Source organism: Macadamia integrifolia, chromosome 12, assembly GCF_013358625.1.
Source record: "Macadamia integrifolia cultivar HAES 741 chromosome 12, SCU_Mint_v3, whole genome shotgun sequence".
In the NCBI taxonomy this organism is placed as follows: Eukaryota; Viridiplantae; Streptophyta; class Magnoliopsida; order Proteales; family Proteaceae; genus Macadamia; species Macadamia integrifolia.
This window is the reverse complement of record NC_056568.1, coordinates 5,898,323-5,918,387: the sequence shown is the minus strand read 5'-3', so window position 1 is coordinate 5,918,387 and position 20,065 is coordinate 5,898,323. Positions and strand designations below refer to the sequence as shown.

The 20,065-nt window shown below is 39.2% G+C and overlaps 1 protein-coding gene and 1 long non-coding RNA gene across 2 annotated transcripts; one reads left to right on the top strand and one right to left on the bottom strand.

Moving 5' to 3' along the window:
- The first annotated feature begins 267 nt into the window (after positions 1-267).
- Positions 268-15,556, top strand: LOC122058295 (deaminated glutathione amidase, chloroplastic/cytosolic). Its single transcript, XM_042620914.1, has 9 exons — positions 268-560; positions 676-812; positions 938-1,066; positions 3,580-3,638; positions 7,822-7,934; positions 8,051-8,143; positions 11,668-11,770; positions 14,749-14,831; positions 15,187-15,556. The coding sequence occupies exons 1-9, from the start codon at positions 318-320 to the stop codon at positions 15,220-15,222; spliced, it is 996 nt and encodes a 331-aa protein (XP_042476848.1). The 5' UTR covers positions 268-317; the 3' UTR covers positions 15,223-15,556.
- Positions 15,557-17,068: 1,512 nt separating this feature from the next.
- On the bottom strand, positions 17,069-18,988 carry LOC122058383. Its single transcript, XR_006133755.1, has 2 exons — positions 17,383-18,988; positions 17,069-17,299 (listed from the first exon to the last, which is right to left on the bottom strand). It is a non-coding gene; the product is annotated as an uncharacterized LOC122058383 (long non-coding RNA).
- Between the last annotated feature and the right edge of the window lie 1,077 nt (positions 18,989-20,065).

Here is a 20,065-nt window from a genome sequence, read left to right as displayed (position 1 = left end):
TTGAAATGGTTTTTTCTCTCAAATTATAGTTTTTAATAAAAATCAAGGATAAAACCGTCAAAACTGACCAGTACCAGCATCTCTGGCTCTTCTTCATTAGAGCACAAGAACCAAAGAGAGATCCTAGAAGGACCCAAACAAACGTCCCTAGCTAAATCATCCCAACTCTTAGATCATTCTTTGATTCCTAGGCGCTAGAGAGAGAGGAATCCCATCATCAAAACCAGGCAACATCGATTCCATTTTTTTAAAACCGTAACCTGCACGTGCGTGTTTAACGGCCCGGTGGTCCCCAATAAAAATTCCAATATCTCTTGATGAACTTGGCAAGAATCGGGCCGATTCTCGCGTGCTATTTTATGAATTCGACGTTCATGGGAGTTGGTGCTCTTGTTCCAAACATCTCCTGCAGAGTTCTCCTCCGTTCCCATTCGATTAGGTTCCGTCCATTTGTCTGTGAGCAATCTTCCATGGCCAACACAGTGAGAGTTGCTGCTGTCCAGATGACCTCTGTGAATGACCTCTCTGCCAATTTCAACACCTGCTCTCGCCTCGTCAAGGTAAAATTGACCTAGAAAAGGGGATGAATTCATGATCAACTTCAGTGAGTTTCCTTGACGCGCATGAGTTTGTGTTCTGATTTATAAGTTTCTATGGATTTTTAACTCCGTCAAGGAAGCAGCTGCTGCGGGCGCCAAAATGATTTGCTTCCCTGAGACTTTCTCCTACATGAGTGCCAGAGAAGGAGATGCTCTGAAGATCGCAGAGACCTTAGATGGCCCCATCATGCAAGGATACTGTGCTCTTGCTAGGTCAATATCCAATAATAGCTTTTAATTTACGCTTATTCTGTGCTCCCTTTTCAGGTTTCCGAGTTCTCTTACATACTTGCAAATAATTGTCTCTGATTCATTTGCAAATTTGTTATATATTGCAGAGAATCTAGCATTTGGATGTCACTCGGAGGCTTCCAAGAGAAAGCATCAGACGATTCACACCTGTTTAATACGCATGTCATTGTTGATGATTCTGGAAACATTAGGAGCACTTATCGGAAGATACATTTGTGAGATGCTTTTACTCCCATCTTTCAATGAAGAAAATAACTTAAATCATTTATTATTAGTTTTATTCTCGTCATTTTTTTTTTTTCGTCAATGAAATGTCGCCCTATAAATTTGAAAGCAAATTATGCGATGTATATTTTTTTCCCCCTTCTCCATACTACGCAATATGTAATTGTGCATCTAAATTTATCTCTCTGTTTCCGGCAATCACTTCTTTTCCTTGCTCCCCACCATTAAAACCTCCAATCAAGATTGGCTGCTGTATCGTATTTGTAGACATTACGTCTATAGCAAGTTTAGGCTTGTGGGAAGAAAATGAAAATGCAGACCATACTGACACAAATGTTAATACTGACCACTTTTTATAGGAATGGGTTTTAGTTTTTTTTTTTTTTTTTTTTTTGGTAGACAGGAATGGGTTTTGGGTGGTCCTGACAATTATCGATAAATTTGGGAAGATTTATAGTCCAGATGGGGGTTATGCTATGAAACCTTTTTTCTTTTACAGGAAGGGCACTGTGTTGAGTCTGCAGAAAAGGATTTTCAGTCTTCTAGTGTCAGATTTCATTTTCCTAAAATGCTTGTAGACGAAACTCAAATATTTTCCTTAGCTCTTTAACTTCCTATATGCTTGTTCTAGCATTTCCCAGAAGCTCTTTGTTTCTTTTATGCCATAATCTACGAGTGGATCCTAGCATCAGGGACAAAGCTTGTCACCCTTCTGGTTGAATGTTTGCTTGTTACATAACCACGGCTGCTTCTCAGGATTACTTGGCATCACCCAGTGAAAACCGCCCAACCTCGGAATTTAAAGGACGGAGAATGAGAAGATGAAGAACATTCTCAGTATCAGTTATGGTCAACCTGCTAACTTTCTTCATTGTTCTATAAAAAGTACTGAACTTTGGCTGCAAAAACTAGGGCTTTGAATGAAAAAGTGATATGGCTGCAAGTTGTTGGGTGTGGTTTTGCCACACTCATTGTTGATCAAATCAGTATTTAGACTTTCTCCCAAATCAAATCATGCTAAGATTTGTATGTTTTAAATGCCTACAAAATTGAAGGCCATACTCCAAATACACTTTTTTTTTTCTTCAAATAAATTGGTAAGGAAAAAAAATTATATTAATATTCTAAAATTTTTGCACTCGTCGAATCTCTGAAGGTTCAATTTGAGTCCTCACAATCCCGCCTCCCCAAACTTTCTCCTGCAAAATTAGGGAACCTCACAGTCCTGCCTCCACAAGCTTTCACCTACAAAAATAGGAAACCTCCAATCCAATAATGGGCAGTATAACTCCAGTCCTGCTGCCAGCAATGTAGGCAGGACTGTCTTTGCTTTGACCTCCAGCTCCAAATTCAGAATAGGGTCTCAAAAGGATGCAAAATAAAGGACCAGACTTGACCCACCACCAAACATGAACCCGAATTCTGAAATTACAAAGATAACATTAAAAATAAAACGAGGGGGAAGGGAGGAGAGAGAAAGAACCTAAAGACTCTAAGTAACCTTGATGGCCACCATAATTTTACATTATCTTTAGGGCATGGCTCCTCTCTCGTCAATGAAATTACTGGTGAAACAAAACAGAGGGGGAGCTGCAAGTGCAGGGTCCAGCAGGTCCCACACCACACTTCACTTATTTTGTTTCACAGTACTTCAAGGGAGTGAGTATCAATGGCCATTCTTTAACCTATGTGACCTGTTGCCCTTGGGGATCTTCACAAAAGTCCAACATGATCATATTACCATTCTCCACTTTGCCTCCCCCCCCCCCCAAAATAAATAAATAAATAAACTTGGAATTTGGAATCTATTCCTTACCACTTTTTTTTTTATTTGTGTTGAGGTGTTGAGCATTCCCACGAGGACCAAGAAGTACCACCCAGTCCAGCTGCCCCATTATTTTTTTGTGCCTTAAAAAAAGTATGTGATCCATTGGACACATTAAAAAAAGTATGTGATCCATTGGACACACTGCAGCCAGTAGAATAGATCTTTCAGTGAATGGTCCATTTCTATGCTCCCTTGGGAAGGAAGTGGAATCCAATGCTAATGTTGTCTTCTTTTGGTTCTGTAGGCTATCTCATCCATGTCCTTGATTTCAATAAATTTACCCTACTTTTACAAGACCACGAAAGAATTTTGAGGTTATTTAAGTGTACAAATTAAATGATCCTACTACTTTATACCCTTAGCTTTATATGAATTGAATTTGAAAACTAACTTTTACTGTGGTTACACATATATATATATATATATATATATATAATGATAGTTAGGCCCCAAGGAGAGTTGAACTCATGACCTCTTCACTTTGAGGTGTTGATCTTTACCAACTGAGCAACCCCCTTGGGTTTTTTTTTTTTCCTTAAAATTTGCTGCAAGATTGAGCTACAAGGCATAAAATATGTGGTTAAAGTTTGGAAGCCTCTCTGAACTGCTAAGTTGTTATTGTAGACTCCCATCAACATAATAAGCTCTATATAAGGTCTTTCTTTCTTTTTGAAGGTTTGATGTGGATGTTCCTGGTGGAATGGTGTATAAGGAGAGTAAATTTACAGAAGCAGGTATCCAGTTCCTTAGATATTCTTTTAATGTATAATTCTACTCAGTATTATCATCTTAGATTTATACTCAATGTTTGGTTGGCGAGAATATTTAGGTGGTTGATTAAATCTTTTTGAACCAATTTCTTTCATTTTATTTTGTTTGTAAGAAGTGGAATAATCATTCCCTCCTCATAATAAGTGTGACTCAAGTGTAGATCATGACCAACAATCAATAGTACTCTGTAGATTTGTTGGTAAATTTACAGAAGTAGGTATTTAATATCTTACATATGTCTTCAATACGACAAGAAAAACAACAACTCAGCCTTATCCCAACTAAATGGGGTTGTCTACATGGATCCTTACCCTCCAATCAGCTCTATTCGTGGTCATACTTGATACAGGGCCTAAGCTCATGTCTTTCCTCAGCACTTCTCCCAGACTCATTTTAGATCTGCCCCTGAATTTTTTAGCTCCTTGAACTTAAAATCAAGTCACTCCTCCATACTGAAGCATATAAAGACCTCCGTTGAAAATGGCCATGCCACCTGAAATGACTTTCTTATAGCTCATTTCATGCATCGGAGATACTCCCAAATTAGTTCTAACTTAATAACTCCCTACTTTATCCTCCTAATTTTGCCACCCATTTATCTCAATTCTCAACATCCTCATCTTAGCTACACTAAGTTTAACTCTATGGTGCTTCTTAACTCCCCAACATTCCGCACTATACAATTTAGCCCTTCATATGACTATCCCATAAGATTTTCTTCTAAGTTTTAAAGGAATATGTCAATCACAAAACATTCCAAACACCCCTCTCCACTTCATCCATCTTATTTTAATTCTCTGTGAAATGTCATCCTTTATATCACCTTCTTTATTCATGATTGAACCCAAATACCTAAAATAATCACTTTGTAGAATCTCCCTCATCAATTTTGACATCCTTCGTCTTTTTTTAGGTGAATTAGTAAAATGCATTAAAAGAAAATGTATCCCAAAAGGAAGATTACAAGCCCAAAAGGGAGACCAAAGTCCAAAAGGACATCAACCAAGGCTAAGTGGGCTTGATGAGTGGAAGACACATCACAAGGATATGTCTAAAACTACACAAGGCCTACAAGGCCAAAAACAAGAGCCTGAAGCCTAACAACTTACAATTCAAAAGCCAACATGGGCATAACAGGAACCTAGAAGCCCAAAGGAGGAGGGGCAGACTAAGAAAAATGGAGGTAGGGTTCCACCAAACCCTACCAACAGGTCTCATCACAATTCCTTCCAGCCGTCAAGACTTAAATCAGGATTCTGGCGGAAAAGGCAGGCACGACGGCGGGGCATGGGCCTTGCGGAGGGCCGCGAACAAGAGAGAATCTGACCTCGCGAGGTGACAGCCGCAAAGGGGAGCGCCGGCCTTTCGGAGGGCATCAACGAGGTGGCTGTCGGCCTTACAAAACTGGCAACTCAAAACTGGCAACTTGCGGGTTGCAGCCTTGCGGAGAGCATGCCAAAGTCTCCGGAACACCGTAGGTCCGCCATGGAACAAGAGGAGAGGGAGGAGGAAAGCATGGTAAGGTCAGCCACCAAAGCACACTCTAACATCGTGACTCAAGGATGAGCGCCAGCAGACCCATCAAGTGTTGGCGGAGGGGGGGAGCCAACGATTCATTTTGGAAGCAGGTCAGAGTAGTTGACAACGACAAAACTATGCTTAGTGGCAGGCCAGAGTTCGCCAGCGGAAGAGGGAGCCAACGAATCCAGCAAGGAGGATCAAGGATCCCGGCAAGACCAGCATCAGATCAGAGACAGGGGAGGAAGGAAAGGGGAGGCGGCTAGGGTGGATCGCGACCTCCGCGGGCATGAGAGACCGAAGAAGAAGCAGCTCGGCGAGAGGCCAGGCTGCTCCAGGTGGCGGCACAGTTAGGGTTCTCTCGGGAGTGCGACAATCGTTTTTTGGGGGGGCCACTAGCCTTGATTGAGAGCATTGACATCATCCTTCGTCTTTGTTCTACTCATCTTAAAACTTTTTTGTTTGAAGGTTGATCTCCATAACTCCAACATGGGGTTATTCCTTGCATTTGTTTCATCCAGCAAAACAATATCATCAGCAAAAAACATACACCAAGGATGATCTTGGATGTCTATGGTTAAATCATCATCTATGATAAGCGCAAACAGATAAGGGGTTAAAGTTGATCCTTGATATAAGTCAATTGTAATTGGAAATTCACTACATTGACCCCCATAGTTCTTACACTAGTCGCCACACCATTATACATATCTTTAACTATGTCCACATATTTACTTGAAACACTCCCCTTCTCTAGTAACTGTTAGATTAACTCTTTAAGGACTCTATCGTAAGCTTTTTCTAAGTTAATAAAAACCATATGGAGATCCTTCTTGCAATCTATAAATCTTTCCTTGAGTCTCTTAAGTAAATAACTTCTATAGTGGATTTAAAACTAAATTAGTTCTTCGTAATAGTAGTTTCTCTTAGGTTAGTTTTAATAACTCTCTCCCATAATTTCATAGTATGATTCATTAGTTTTATACCTCTATAGTTATTGCAACTCTGAAAACCATCTTTATTTTTATAAATCGGAACTGCAATGCTTCTCCTCCATTCATTTGCCATTATCCTCGTGCTCATAATCTTATTGAACAATTAGGTTAGTTGAGAAAAACCATAGATTCCTAAGTTTTTCCACATTTCTATTAGGTCCCCATGACCCCATCTGGACTTTATGCCTTGTTTACATTCATCCTCCTTAAAGCTCCTTTTACTTTAGGCGCACCAATTTTTGGTATATATCTACGACGGGGTGTCTTGATGGTAATGCAGGCTTTTGGGACACTGTTATTTGAAATGTATTCATTTAGTAGGCTGTAGAAATAATCTTCTCATCTCTCCTTATGCCCTCATCCCTTATTAGTACTTTACCATCATCACTTTTAACACATCTAACATGGTCGAAATCTCTACACTTCCTTTCCCTTATTTTAGCTATCTTATAGATAGCTTTTTCCCTCCTACCATTGTGCTCAAATTATTATAAAGATCATATTTCTTCGCCCTTGCTTTTCCCACAATTTCATAGCTGCATTTCTACCAAAGTTGTACTTAGTCGTTTGCCATGTGTTAAAACTAGCTTTCTTGGCCTTAATGGAGAAATGACATTTTCCTTTCGATTCACCTAGGACATCTTAGCAACCTTCTTAATATAAGTAGTAACCTCGATCCACATTGTATTAGTGTCTCCATCAAAGTCCCACTTTCCTGTTTAACCACTTTATCAGATTCAATATATCTCCTTTTAAGCTCCACCACATTATCCTTGGGCAATAAGCTTGTCTTTCTTACAATTCTGCGTAGTGAGGCCCATATCCATGACTACTAATCTATGTTGTGTGGTTAGGCTCTCCCCTAGTATCATCTTGAAATCATTACATATTTCTTCAATGTTTTATGTAAATTATTGTGTAAATTTACTCAATGGTGTCCCCTTAGACTTATAGATCTACTTAATGAGATTCGCTTGATGTTTTATTATCAAGAATATATAGATGGTTGATCATGTGATTATGCTTGTAATGAATCCTCAATTGAGGTCGGAAAAGTGGAGCAGTTGTTCCTATTTCTTTTGTAAATGTGACACATGTTTAGATCAGGACTAACAAGTATTAGTTCTTCCAAGGTTCGATAGATTGAATGATTCTAGTTGTAGTTTTCCTATATCGTATTTGTCGTTTGTCCGTGGCCTGTAGTTTATTGACCATGTATAAGATTTGATTGATTGAATAAACTCTGACTTTGTCTGGCACAAAAAGAATTGAAACTAAAGTGCAGGTAGCATTGGGCCCTTCAAGTCGCTTAGTAAAAAAAAGCTTGGTAATGCAAGGGGAAAAAACATACATTTGATGGTTATGTTTATCTGGTTAAGTCAAATCTTCTGCTACAAATTCTGGATATTACTTGGCACCATAACGTTTGGAAATGTGCTGTAACATTCTGCATTTTATCCATGTTTATAGCACTGATATAGTGCTTCTTCTTTCCCTTCTATGAGATGTGTGTTCCTCTAATTTATGTCATGAAGAATTTAATGTTTCTTATTTTCTAGTAAGCTTTTGCTTCACAATTAATTAGTGTGATTTGAAATTAGTGCTGGACTCCTAAGAGGTGTGAAGTTTCCAGGGAAGGATATTGTTGTAGCGGAGAGCCCCATTGGATGTCTGGGTGTGACTGTTTGCTATGATCTGAGATTTCCCGAGCTTTATCAGCAGCTACGGTTTAAGCATGAAGCACAGGTTTAAAAGGATTCTTTCTGCTTCTTGTGATTGGCTTTTGTTCTTCCACCATTGTCTTCTTGACCTTATTTTAACTGGGAGGAAAACTAAACCTTACATTTAAACTGTCGGTGTAGGTTATGTTAGTACCTTCGGCTTTCACAAAGATAACTGGAGAGGCCCACTGGGAGATTCTTCTTCGTGCTCGTGCAATTGAGACTCAATGCTATGTGAGGAGCCTATTTTTACACTTATTCTTGTATGCAATTTTTGTTATGGGATTCTTTTCTGAGAATTATGAACCATTTTTGCTATTGTTTCTATAATTAATGGAGTGGGTATTGAGTGATCAACCATAGAAATAGTAATATCAAGAGTTCGAATTTGAAATTAATTGCGGGTTGTTAATTTCTCACATGAAAGTAATGGAGGTTTGCTTCACAGGGATTGCTTGTGTTTCGTGATCTTACTATCTGGTGACAATAATAGTTGTCAAGGTGTCCGCCTAGGCGTCCAGGCGGCTTTGTCAGGATTGGCCCTTGGTTTCCTAGGCAGCGGCCTTGCTGGTGTCACCTTAATTTTTTTTGCCCCCTCAACCACCTTGGTTCGCCTATGCGCCATGACAAGTATTGTCACAATATTTTGACAATGTTAGAATGGGTGACATATTAAAGATTTTACTCTATCTGTAATCATTTGTAAGAAAAATATATGGAAGAAAAGTACTTGATCAATGACAACCCACTGCCAATTAGTTACTACGGTGAAGGACAATTATCCTGTAATCCCCAAATATGGGCAGCAAGGGAGTACTAGTTACTCATTAGTATTGTGAATATTTGCATCTGTTGAATCAAATTTTTTTTTTTTAGCTAATCATGTTGGACAGTTATGCTGTAATCCCCTGATATTATTTTTTTAGAACTTCTGTTGCAAAGGCAGTTTATGATATTAGAAAGTTAGACTCACTGAAGGTAACTCATTGATGTAGGAGAAAACCTAGACAACAGGACTTCCTACAGGTGCTGTCCACATGGACAATATTGACTCACTAGGACCTAGGTTGGGACTGGGATTGGTGGGGCAGCACAGTACAATGACCAGCATGCATATATATTTGAAATAAAAAGTAATGCAACAACAGCCAATATTAATCTAGGCGGAAAAGCAATTAAGCCACATAAATCTCAAGCAGGAAACGTGGGGAAGGCAACATTGCAACATATTGTAGTTAAGCACAAATCAGTTCAAGAATCGAAGAGTAGGTATTTGAGGTGAAACAAGGCCAGGTTGCCTAGGTCCCAAAACTCAACCCAACCCTACCGGGTTCATGCTCAGGCCCAACCCTACAGGGCTCAGGGTTGGCCAGGTTGGGTCGGGTTGACCCTAGCTAGTTTTCTTAGTGGAATCACATTCCGATAAGTACGATTCAATTCCGATTTCAATTCCAATTTTCTTCAAACCACTTCGCTACTTTCAAACTCTAAAAAACATTGACCGTAATTGACCCTCCACCCCCTAAATTCCTCAAAGTGCCAGCATGTGCTAAGAGTCTAAAGAGAAAGAGTCCCTTCTACTAATGAAGTTCCCTTGTCGGTTTTTCAAAAGCTTAGGAAAGCTTCCTTGTACTATTTTGGTTACTTCATTCATACAACAGGATGCAATAACATTATATGCTGAGTTAAATCTTGGCCACAATGGAAGTCCATGTGGGCCAAGCCCAACCCAAAGTATTAGGCAGGTGGAGTTGTTTCCTATCAATATGTGCAATGTTCCAGTGTAAAAAAAAAAAAAAAAAAAAAAAAAAAACACATTTTCAATTCTAAATTTCAATAATTCCATTTACTACAATAGAGAACTCAAAAGTGAATGCAAATTCCAATGTAAGAGAGAAACAAGACTTGTTCTTCAGAGATGTGTTTTTCCTTTGGCTTTGTGCTCTCTCTTTTGGCTATATTGTTCTCTATCATATTCTTGTTACACAAGAAACTCAATGACAACAACAAGAAACTCCCTTGGCTGGGAGAGACACCTGCATTCTACAAAGCATAATAATAATCAGGGTTAGACTCAGGGCGGGTTGGGTTTTCTATGCCCCAACCCAGGCCCGGCCCAACCCCACATAGGGTTGGGTCGGGTTGGGCCGAGTTGGCCCTCATAGTCGGGTTAAACAAGGTTTGGGCTCAGGGTCGGTTCGGATCGTCAAGGCTAAACTTACACCCCTAGTACTAGGTATCATGCTTTTCCTCAAGTCATTCAACTATTAAAGAGATCGACAGAATTTTTAATCACAGAAAATTAAATAGGTGAACAGCAGCAGCAGGGTGTTTTTAAAAGGATAGCAGAAAAATATAAGGGCTTAAAAACAGAGAACAATCTCAGATTTCAGTGGGAATGGGAAGATAATAAGGAGTCCATGGAGGTAGAATAGGGGGGTTTACTCACCTTATTGCTGTCCCGATCTGAGGAGAAAAGAAGAAGCCGAAGTCTTCCAAAACAGAGGTGCATTGCACCTTATTTGATGAAGAAAAAAATTCCAGCTTGATGATGAAGTGTCCAACAGCAGTCCGATGGAGCTTATACGACTGAGATGGCCTTCAATCCGTTGTGACTAATGGCTGCAGCAGTATAGCAGTACCGAGAGGGACAGAGTGAAAAGGGAGAGGTGAGATGAGAGAACAGCGAGAAACAGAAGAGGGGCGAGAGTGAGAGGTGAGAAAAGGGAGAGGGCAGCGAGAGAAATCGTGGGGGGGTTGGGGAGTTCTTTTTCTTTCAATATTCTTCATTCATTAATTAAAATTGTGGTCAATGGCCTTACATAAATAAGGAGGAAATTACTAAAAGAAAAAAAAGATTATCCTAGGAACAAATATTTCAGAAATAAAGAAACTTTCTAAAAAAAGAAAAATAGGATAGTATCTAGTTTCCTAATTATTCAAAACAACTAAATAAGAAGACATAATAAAGTAAACTACTAAAATGAAAAGAGATCTGGTGGGGGCCACAAAGATTGGCCGATTGGGAGGAGAGAGGATCGAACCCAGCGCTGGGAAGGCTGGTTCGATTCTCTCCCTTTTCTTGTTCTTTCTTCCTTCTTCCTTCTTCCTTCTTCCTTCTTCTTTCTTCTTACTTCTTTCTTCTTTCATCTTTCTTCTAGTTTTCCTCTATGAGACTTTCCTCCAGCCAAATAGAATGCACATGTGGCTGGGTCTTGCGCCTACGCCGCTGGTATACATGGATGTCCCCATCACTCATGCACCAATTTTACCCAGATATCCTGAAACCGTTGCACTTTTGAAGATGAGAGTAGCTATGTCAGGTGATCTGGAAGGAGCAACCATTATATTTTCTTGAATTAAGAGCTGATCTCTTAAGCTAGTTGATCAGGTCAAGGGATTGCTTTTCTTTCTGTCCTCAATCCACAGATATTTCAAAGGAATCAAGTTTTCCATATTCAGCATTGTTGGAAACAGCTCTCTTCCTTTTATTACCATAGCCTTTTGTTGAACTGATTTAACATACTCAGCAGTCAGCATGCTATCATTGGAAACATGTCCCCTCTTTACATCCCTTGTACATAATCCATAATTTGAAGTTAATGAAGTTCTATCTGTACTATTAATTAATTAAACTTAGGTTTAGAGAATTCTCATTTAGCTCTATGGAATTAGAGTTATTAGTTTTTGAGCAGTCATTTTCTATTTTTATGTGTTATCGTGTTCCTAATATTTATTCCTGATGGATTTTTTATTAGGTTATTGCTGCTGCACAGACTGGAAGGCACAATGATAAGAGAGAAAGTTATGGTGACACCTTAATTATAGATCCATGGGGAAAAATTGTAGGTCGGCTACCAGGTGAGATGCAGCTTCTATCCTAATTGTGGGGCTTTACCTATGGTTTACAGTTTTTATTTTGAGATGGCTATTAAGAAGTATATATACACATCAACAAGGAATCTTTGTATGAATGTAAAATTTTGTCATGAGTATTTCAACAGTTGTACTTACTCATATTGTGCAACTCAAACCCATGATGATATTCATTGCTTCAATATATGTCTTGAGTTTTGCTGGTTTGATAAGACTGCATGTAAGAACCAACTAGGACTTTTAATATGTGATAGCTTAGCTCAGAAAAAAAGATGGTGGGTAGGATTCTTTGTCTAGTGGGTGCAAGAAAATTCTTGATCTACATATTTATATTCGCCACATGACATATGAGATTGGGTTGAAATTTAGAAAATTACAATATTATTCAAATTGGGTTTCAATTTATCAAATTATTCAAGTAATTTATTTGTTTAGTTATTACCAAAAATAATGAGTGATATTACAAAACTACCCAAAACAGTACCCCTTTGCTAGTTAAGTATAGTACCCCTTTTTTTTGTTTTCCTTATAAACATGTAAACCACCACCACCCCCACATGATAATGATTAAATTGTACTGTTCGTGGGTACTATTCACAGTCCCATAACAACCCTTATCTACTATTGAAACTAACAAATCAGCAAGCCTTTTTCAACTCTGGTTTATAAGGAAAAAATTCGGATCTGGGCCTGTGGAGAAACCGATCTGATCTTTGATCCCTAATCCGGAACCTAGGTTGGCTGGCTGCATCAACTCTTCTAATGGTTGGGTTCTTAGTTTTTTAAACTGTACTAGACATTGCTCCGAAAAGGGCTCTAGTTCCTGTTTGATCAGGGTTTTATTGATCAAATAGTTGTTTTGAAATGAACTAAAGTTGATTGCAACTTGGGAAAATCAGAAAAGAAAAAGAAAATTGAAAACCATTTCCAAAATGGATAGTTTCTGAAGTTTGATTCTGGTTTTAGTCCTCAGCAGTTCAAGGAAAGGGTCGGTTCCAGTTGACCTGATTTGATCATCTGATCCTGTCTGGTTTTCAACCTAATGGTTGCATTTTTTCTGTTATGATGTTAAAGGTAAATAATAGGCACCACTATCGTTGACCATATTCCTCTTTTAGGTCTAGTATGATATTTTAATTCTGTAGGTAACAGATACTGGAGGGAGGAAGATACAGTGCCCATGCCTAACTATTCCAGTGCAATGGACTCTGCACTAAAGTCAGAGACAGAATTAGAAAAATCCTCTATTCCTCTACAGAAGGTTTGGCTCTTTGCACCCACCTCCTATAGGAAGGGAGGTAATCTGATTGTTCTATGTGACTAAGACCCAATAATCAAATTGAGTTAAAGATACTGTCATGAATTATATTGAAACCTGATGAGGGTATTTCTCCCTAACCATGGTGCGGCCAAGGAGCGAACTAACGAGTGCTGCACTGCTACCCCAGCCCTTCATCTGCCCGAGCTGCCACTTCGGCCCTCCATCAGCCTGAGCTGTCACCTCGGCCCTCCATCAGCCCGAGCTGCCACCTCGGCATCTCATCTGGTCGTGCTGCCACCTTGGCCCTCCATCAGCCCAAGCTATCACCTAAGCCCTCCATCAGCCCGAGCTGCCACCTCGGCCCTCATTTGGCCGTGCTGCCACCTCGGCCCGACGTCAAGAAGCGAGGTTCCCAGAAACGTGCTTTCATCCACTCCTACATTCAAGGAACATAATCCCTGATCACAAGGACAGGACTCTATCCACTACACGTCATCAGAGGCATCCACTTCTCCCACGTTGACACTTCCGAGATAAGAGGGGGATATTCCCTTGGTATACCCTAGGATCTAGAATATTCCCAGCATCAGAGAGCTGTCCCTCTCCAGGACTCCACACCCTATAAGACTCTCCACGGACTTCCCCCTTTCTCCATTCCATCAGTGGCTTATAAATACCAAGGTAAGCCTCCATTGAATGGGATCGATCACTTCTTTTACTGAAAGCTCTCTTGAGCATCTGCGGTGAAAAGATCTGACTTCGGCATCGGAGAGTCCCCCGTTGGGTCAGCCCGGCTCTCCCCTATCTTCTCTTCTGTGCAGGTCGGTTGGAGCATCAGGAACAGCAGGGAAGATCGCCCGATCAATTTTCGCCACAACAAAACCCATCAAGCAATACGAAAAATAGCACCATAACTAAAAGTTGACACTAAAAATTATAGAATGCAATCCCAATTCCAAACCTAGAGTCTTAATTCTTTGAATCCCAAGACTGAAACTCAAAACACCCCCTAAAAATATAGCAATATCTTCATCCCAAAATCAAAATCCCAGGAAAAAATGTACTGTATTATGAATTTTTCAAAATGACTTTGGGAGTCTGCAACTAAAAGAGCAAGAAGGCATGTTACGCTTACCTCTACATGATTGGGTATCGAAACAGCTGTATGAACCTTTTTGTCTATTTTCTGAAATTTGCTTGAGTTTGTTCAGATCTTTCAAGTCCATTACTGGTATCTCAAAGCGAGCAAGTTTCTTAATAGCCGATAGGCTCAGGTGGATAGGCCAATGCATTGCTTTACATGGGATACTGAATGTTGTGTCACGCTACCTAGACATGTATTCCATGCACACAGCAAGGTCAATGTTAATGGAAGATGACAGGTAGAAATATGTTTGGAGCTGTCTTCTATTGTATTTCATACGTCTATACTTTATTTGTCTTATTTTTATTTATTATTTATTGTATTTCATTTTGTTAGGCTTATATTTTGGTGGTGGTCCTTGAGCTTACTCTACGTCCCCTATATGATGTATATATATTGCTTTTTTTTTGGGTGAACTATATATTGCTTTTCTCATGAATTGAATATTATGTGGAAAATAAATTCTCAATATCCTGCTACGATGTTCTCATTGCCATTTGTTAAACAAAGGTAGAAACATCAATATTTATAATCGATCATTCTATTTTGTCATTTCAGATAGATTAGCAACAGGCATTGCTATAGCTGATATAGATTTCTCAGTTATTGATTCGGTCAGAACTCGGATGCCCATATCTGAGGTAAATTACCTTCACAGATATTTTATTTTCTGAAGAAGAGGACAATAGAAGTCATTGTGGGGTGGGGAAGTGTAGGGTACTACTTTGCCTTTATTTGTTAGAATGTGTGGTACATGCATGGAGGTTTCAATCCAGCATTTCTGTCAACTATGCTGGAATATTATCATTATGATATCCTATTAAGGGGGAGATGATTTCTTTTCATCCTAATTATATTATATTTTCTTTTTGCACTTTCAAGAATCATAAACAAACAAGCAAAGTGAGAAAAACAAACTTTAACTGCCAGGGGGCCAGTTCTCGATATTTTTCTTAATCAATTCTTTTGTGTGTACTTGTTAATGTTTTTGGCCAGCATCGGAAGCCCCTCGATTTCTGGAAGGCTGCTTAACTGTTTTATTGACATGGGCTATTCTGCCTCCTGTTTCTCCCTGATGGCATGAAGGACTGAATATGTTTGGACAGGAGAAAAAGTAACATTAAATATCTCTATATTTGCATTAAAACTTCTTCTTTTTTTTTGGGATGATCCATCATCAATATAAGCTCTTGTCCCTCTTGGTCTTGGTGGCTCGTAATACCACGGGACGTCAACTTTCTTGGATATATCATTGGAAGTGTAGGAATTCTGCTTGAATTTCTTGCATGTATTACTAAATGTATAATGTGTTTGGGTGAGTTTCATATGACCTTATGTTGCATGTTAATTTTCTCTTTTTTAGTAAGCGATTGTTAATTTTCTTGCTTGTATTATTGTAGTTATCCAAATCTGTTTGTGTTTGACTGCACAATCAGGCAAAATCTTTTTTTTTTTTTTTTTTTTGGGGGTGGGGGGTGTGTGGGAGTTGAGGGAGGACTTAAACTGAGAGGGACACCAACTCAAATCAGTTTATATATATATATATATATATATATAACGAAATCAGTTCATCATAGTGTGAAGAAATTGTCAGGTATGGAAATCTAGGCTGTGTCTTAATTTCTTTATGTTTTATGAGACATTACAGAGAAATGAATGAAGTGGGTCCTTATCCTTTGCATTACTTGGAATGTGAGATGAGTAATTGGAGGTAGACAGCCTTCACCGAAAGTGGAAAAATGCTCTCTCTCTCTCTCTGGGTTGGGGGTGGGGCCGTGGGGGTGGCAGAGGCATTAAAGGTGAAAATTGAAAACCTTTCTCCTTTCATGTCCAAGCTGATACTTTTTTTTTTTTTTTTGGGGGGGGGGGGGTTTGGGGGTGGGGCTTTACTAGAGAAACTGGCGATCCTTCCATTTAATCCAGTAGGAAGCTGATGCTCTAGAGGGGGGGAAGAGCTTACTATAGAAGTCAGTAATCTGAGTTTTCATAAACTGGGCATTGAACTGAAAGGGCCTGATTCTGTTTTTAACCAGTCTGATTTCTGCTTTTTGTTTCTTTATTTCTCTACGTTGTGATAGTACAGATGCCTTAGGTTGGAAGAAAATAAGACAAGATAATGATAGAAGCCAAATACTTAAACTTGGAAGTGCTTTGCTCGCAGATTTTCGGTTTTTTTTTTTTTATACAAATTTTGTTTGGGTAAATTTGATATGATATAAGTGGACCTTCAGGTCTACTTTGTCCATTTGCAATTTGGGTCCTTCTGATCTTTGACTGCTTTAAAGAATTTGTGATTTAAGGTCTTCGGGTCGGGGTGCAGGTGCCGGAAAGTTTTGCCCAATTTTGAGAATACTTTTCAACTTAAAAAAATAATAATAATAAATAAATAAATAATAAAAAATAAAGAGAATATGGTAAAAGGGTTAAGGAATCTCTATTCAAAAAGTGTAACATCGTTTTACTAATCTATTTAATTTTTTTTTTTTTATAATTACACAATTATGATACAAAAAAAATTCTTCTTATTTTTGTTTTAAACGAGTGAAAATAGAACAATCAAGGGCCAAGTATCCCAATAAGCAATTTTCCTGGTGCAGATATAGATTCACTAGCAGCCACAGATCTTCGTTCCACAAATATTGGCTGCTTTAATTAGAACTAGTTCAATATTCTTATATAGATGATAATAAGGGTAATGCTTTCCTCCACGAAGGGTTCAGCCACCATTCTATGGTTCTAAAACATCCTCCTATTTATGGTCGAGCATATCCCCTCGTTGCAAAATCCTCTTCCACCCATTTGAAAGCTGGGGGTCAAGAGATTCCATCTTCCTGATTAAAGAAATTGCATTATTTAAGTGATGAATTTGAGACAAGCATTTGTGATTTCTCATCTGTAGCTGTATTTCTGATTGGCTCATCAACCATAGTTACTCTGCAAAACTCTTTAGGTAATGAACAGCCATTCAATTCAACCCTCTAAAACTGTCCTCCCTATTAAAATCTATAATTCACCAATCCCTTCCAATAGGCCTCACTAAAAGCACAGCAGCAGCATGAACCTAACTGGTCAAGAATCTACAATGTGTGGACCAAGCGAGACTCGCCTACTGCATAAAAAACGAAGTGAAAATGTTTCATTTTCAAATTTCAATGCACACCAGCGAGAGAGAGAGAGAGTGAGAGCACATACCTGTAACCCCACATCATGAAACAAGCTCATCTTCATCTGTGTATCCAAGAATGCCTCTCAATTTCTCCGATGCCCGCCTGTGGTTAGATTTGTCAGTTGTGAACGCACAAGAAAAAGTTCAGATGGGGACTACATATCTAACAACATCCTCATATGAAGCACTTTTCTCAAGTGGAGTCCACAACTGAAACATTTGGTGTTGGGAGTCGGGACACACAAGGCCATTCCAGTGAGCTTGCCATTGAGTTCTGGAAGAACTTTTCTAACAGTCTAATTCCAAGGCAAATTCATCTATCTAGTCTTAATCGCTACGACTCCAGGTCTGGGTGAAGGACTTGGACAATGGCACCTGCCTTTGTTGAGCTTTGGGAGCATTAATCGGACCTCTGGTCTGCCTGAACCTTCCTTCCTCTTCTCCTTCACCTTCAGCACTTTAACCCTTCTGTGAGAAAACAGGGGAGGACAACTATGCTTCTGCAATTCTGCACTTCTGCTTGGCCTTGTGTCAGGTCATCTCTGCGTCACAAGCTACCAAAATTGATCAATTGGAGAACAAGTCAAAGATCAATAGTAACTTAACAACCACTTGGGGAAGAGAACCACCGGAGAATTGTAGGATTGTAGGACATCATACTCAGTAAGGTCGTCATCAGTGGCTATTAAAGCAGAAAAACAGAGGAAACAAAAACACTGCTAAACCGTGGAGACAACAGTCCTTGTTTGAGACCAACGACAAACCCATCTCTCATTTTCCCTCTTCTTACCTCTCCTTCAAGTTGCTTTCTATTGAGTAAGCTACAGCAAAGGCAAGATTAAGGGTCTCAATTCCAAACCAAAACCCAGCCGTATAAACTAGAATTGGGAAACGATTCGATTTACCGTATATTAAACAGATTCATATGAAACCAAAACGAAAATGGTTTATTAAACGATTATATGGTTCCTAAACGGTTTCTTTGTTATTCCTTATGCACCAAAGATTTTGGGCTTGGTCTTTTTGCAGACTTTGCTAGACCTTACATACCACAGACCTCGTGGTTTGCAGGATTGAAGGATAAGATTCGTCACAGCCATGGAAATCACCAAAGCCAAAATGCTAATCTCATAGAAAAAGGCATAAGCCATTATTTATAATTATTTGCATCCACAGAGATTTCCTCAACCACGAGGAGGGATTTCAATTTGCATTCCACCTCGAAAATTTGGAAGGTAGTATACTCATTGGGAAGAGCTGATTCTAAACAATGGAGAATAATTTTTCTTGATGGATGAGAGAGATTTTTGAATTCCATTGTTTGAGGGATTAAGTGATCTAGGGGTGTCAATTCGTGGCCCGACCCGACTAAATCAATCGGGACTGACCGTTTATAGACTGGCCCGGCCCGGACCGTTTATTAAACTTGTCAGGCTTGAGCCCGGCCCATTTATAAATGGTCGGTCTCGGTTTTGCTACTTGGACCGTCGGGCGCCTGACCGAGACTGACCGAATAACACCCGACCGAGATCGGCCTATTGTGCACCGACTTGGCCCGACCCTTTAATGATTGTAGAATACCTATTTTACCCCCAAATTAAAGAATAAAAACTAAAAAGTAAAGACATGTTCACATTTTAAATAATTGTTATATTTGGTATCATTTATTGATTTATTGTTATTTTTTTGAGCTTGCATGAGTGGGCCAGAATATAAGAGCACATTTTAAAGAGGGCCCGTTTAAAAATCAGTTAAAGCCCGTTGAACATTAAACATGTCCGTAGCCTGGTTAAGGCCCAACTAAAGTCCGATTAAGGTAGCCTGATTATAGCCTGAGGCCAACCAACTGAATATAAAGTATACCATGCCCTCAATAACTAAGCCCGATTAGTTAAATGGGCGGACACGGTGTAGCCTTTGAAATTCTTCAAGCCCGATTAAGCCTGACCAAAATCGAACTTGCCCGACCGGTTGACACCCCTAAAGTGATCCCATTCGTTTTCACATAAATATTACCTGGGTTTAAAAGAAGCCATTTGGATTCCAAGTACGGATTGAATTCAAAGTGATTGAGCCATGCAGCTTGGAAGTGGAAGAGTCTTCTGAAGGAGTTCTTGAATGGTAAGGGCATTGGAAAATGTGTTTGAGGGTGAGTGCGGCCGATTGAACAGTGGTATTGTCTTTGCTTTCAATGAATTCATTAGTCACAAATGACAAGAGATATTGAGAGAATCCACATCCTTTGCAGTAAGCGGTGAGCATCGAACAATTGAGAGCATCTAGGCACGAGACCTAGGGGGTTTCCAGCCACTCGATGCTCATTGCACTAGTACAACTGCTGCGGACGATTTTCACTAAAATGACTGGCAAAAAAAGGTTGAAAGAGTTCTAGAAGTGGGTTCTCGAACTACAATAAGGTTATATATGTTGTACATATGCTAAGGTAATGTTATAAGCCCATTCTTAATTATATTAAGAGGTGTCCAATGAGTGTTGAGAGCACTAGCTGTGTTTGGTAGCCAAGAGAGGAGAAGAGAAGAGAAGAAAAGAAAAGAAAAAGTATAGTTTTTGTACTTTTTTTTCTTGGGTTAAGAATTTCTCTTTACACTTGGTATGTCTTCAACCAAGAGAAGATTCAGCTTTTGAAATTCAAAATTACTTTTGGGAATTGTGAAGTTTTCTTTTGTTAAAAAAAAAAAAAAAAAAAAA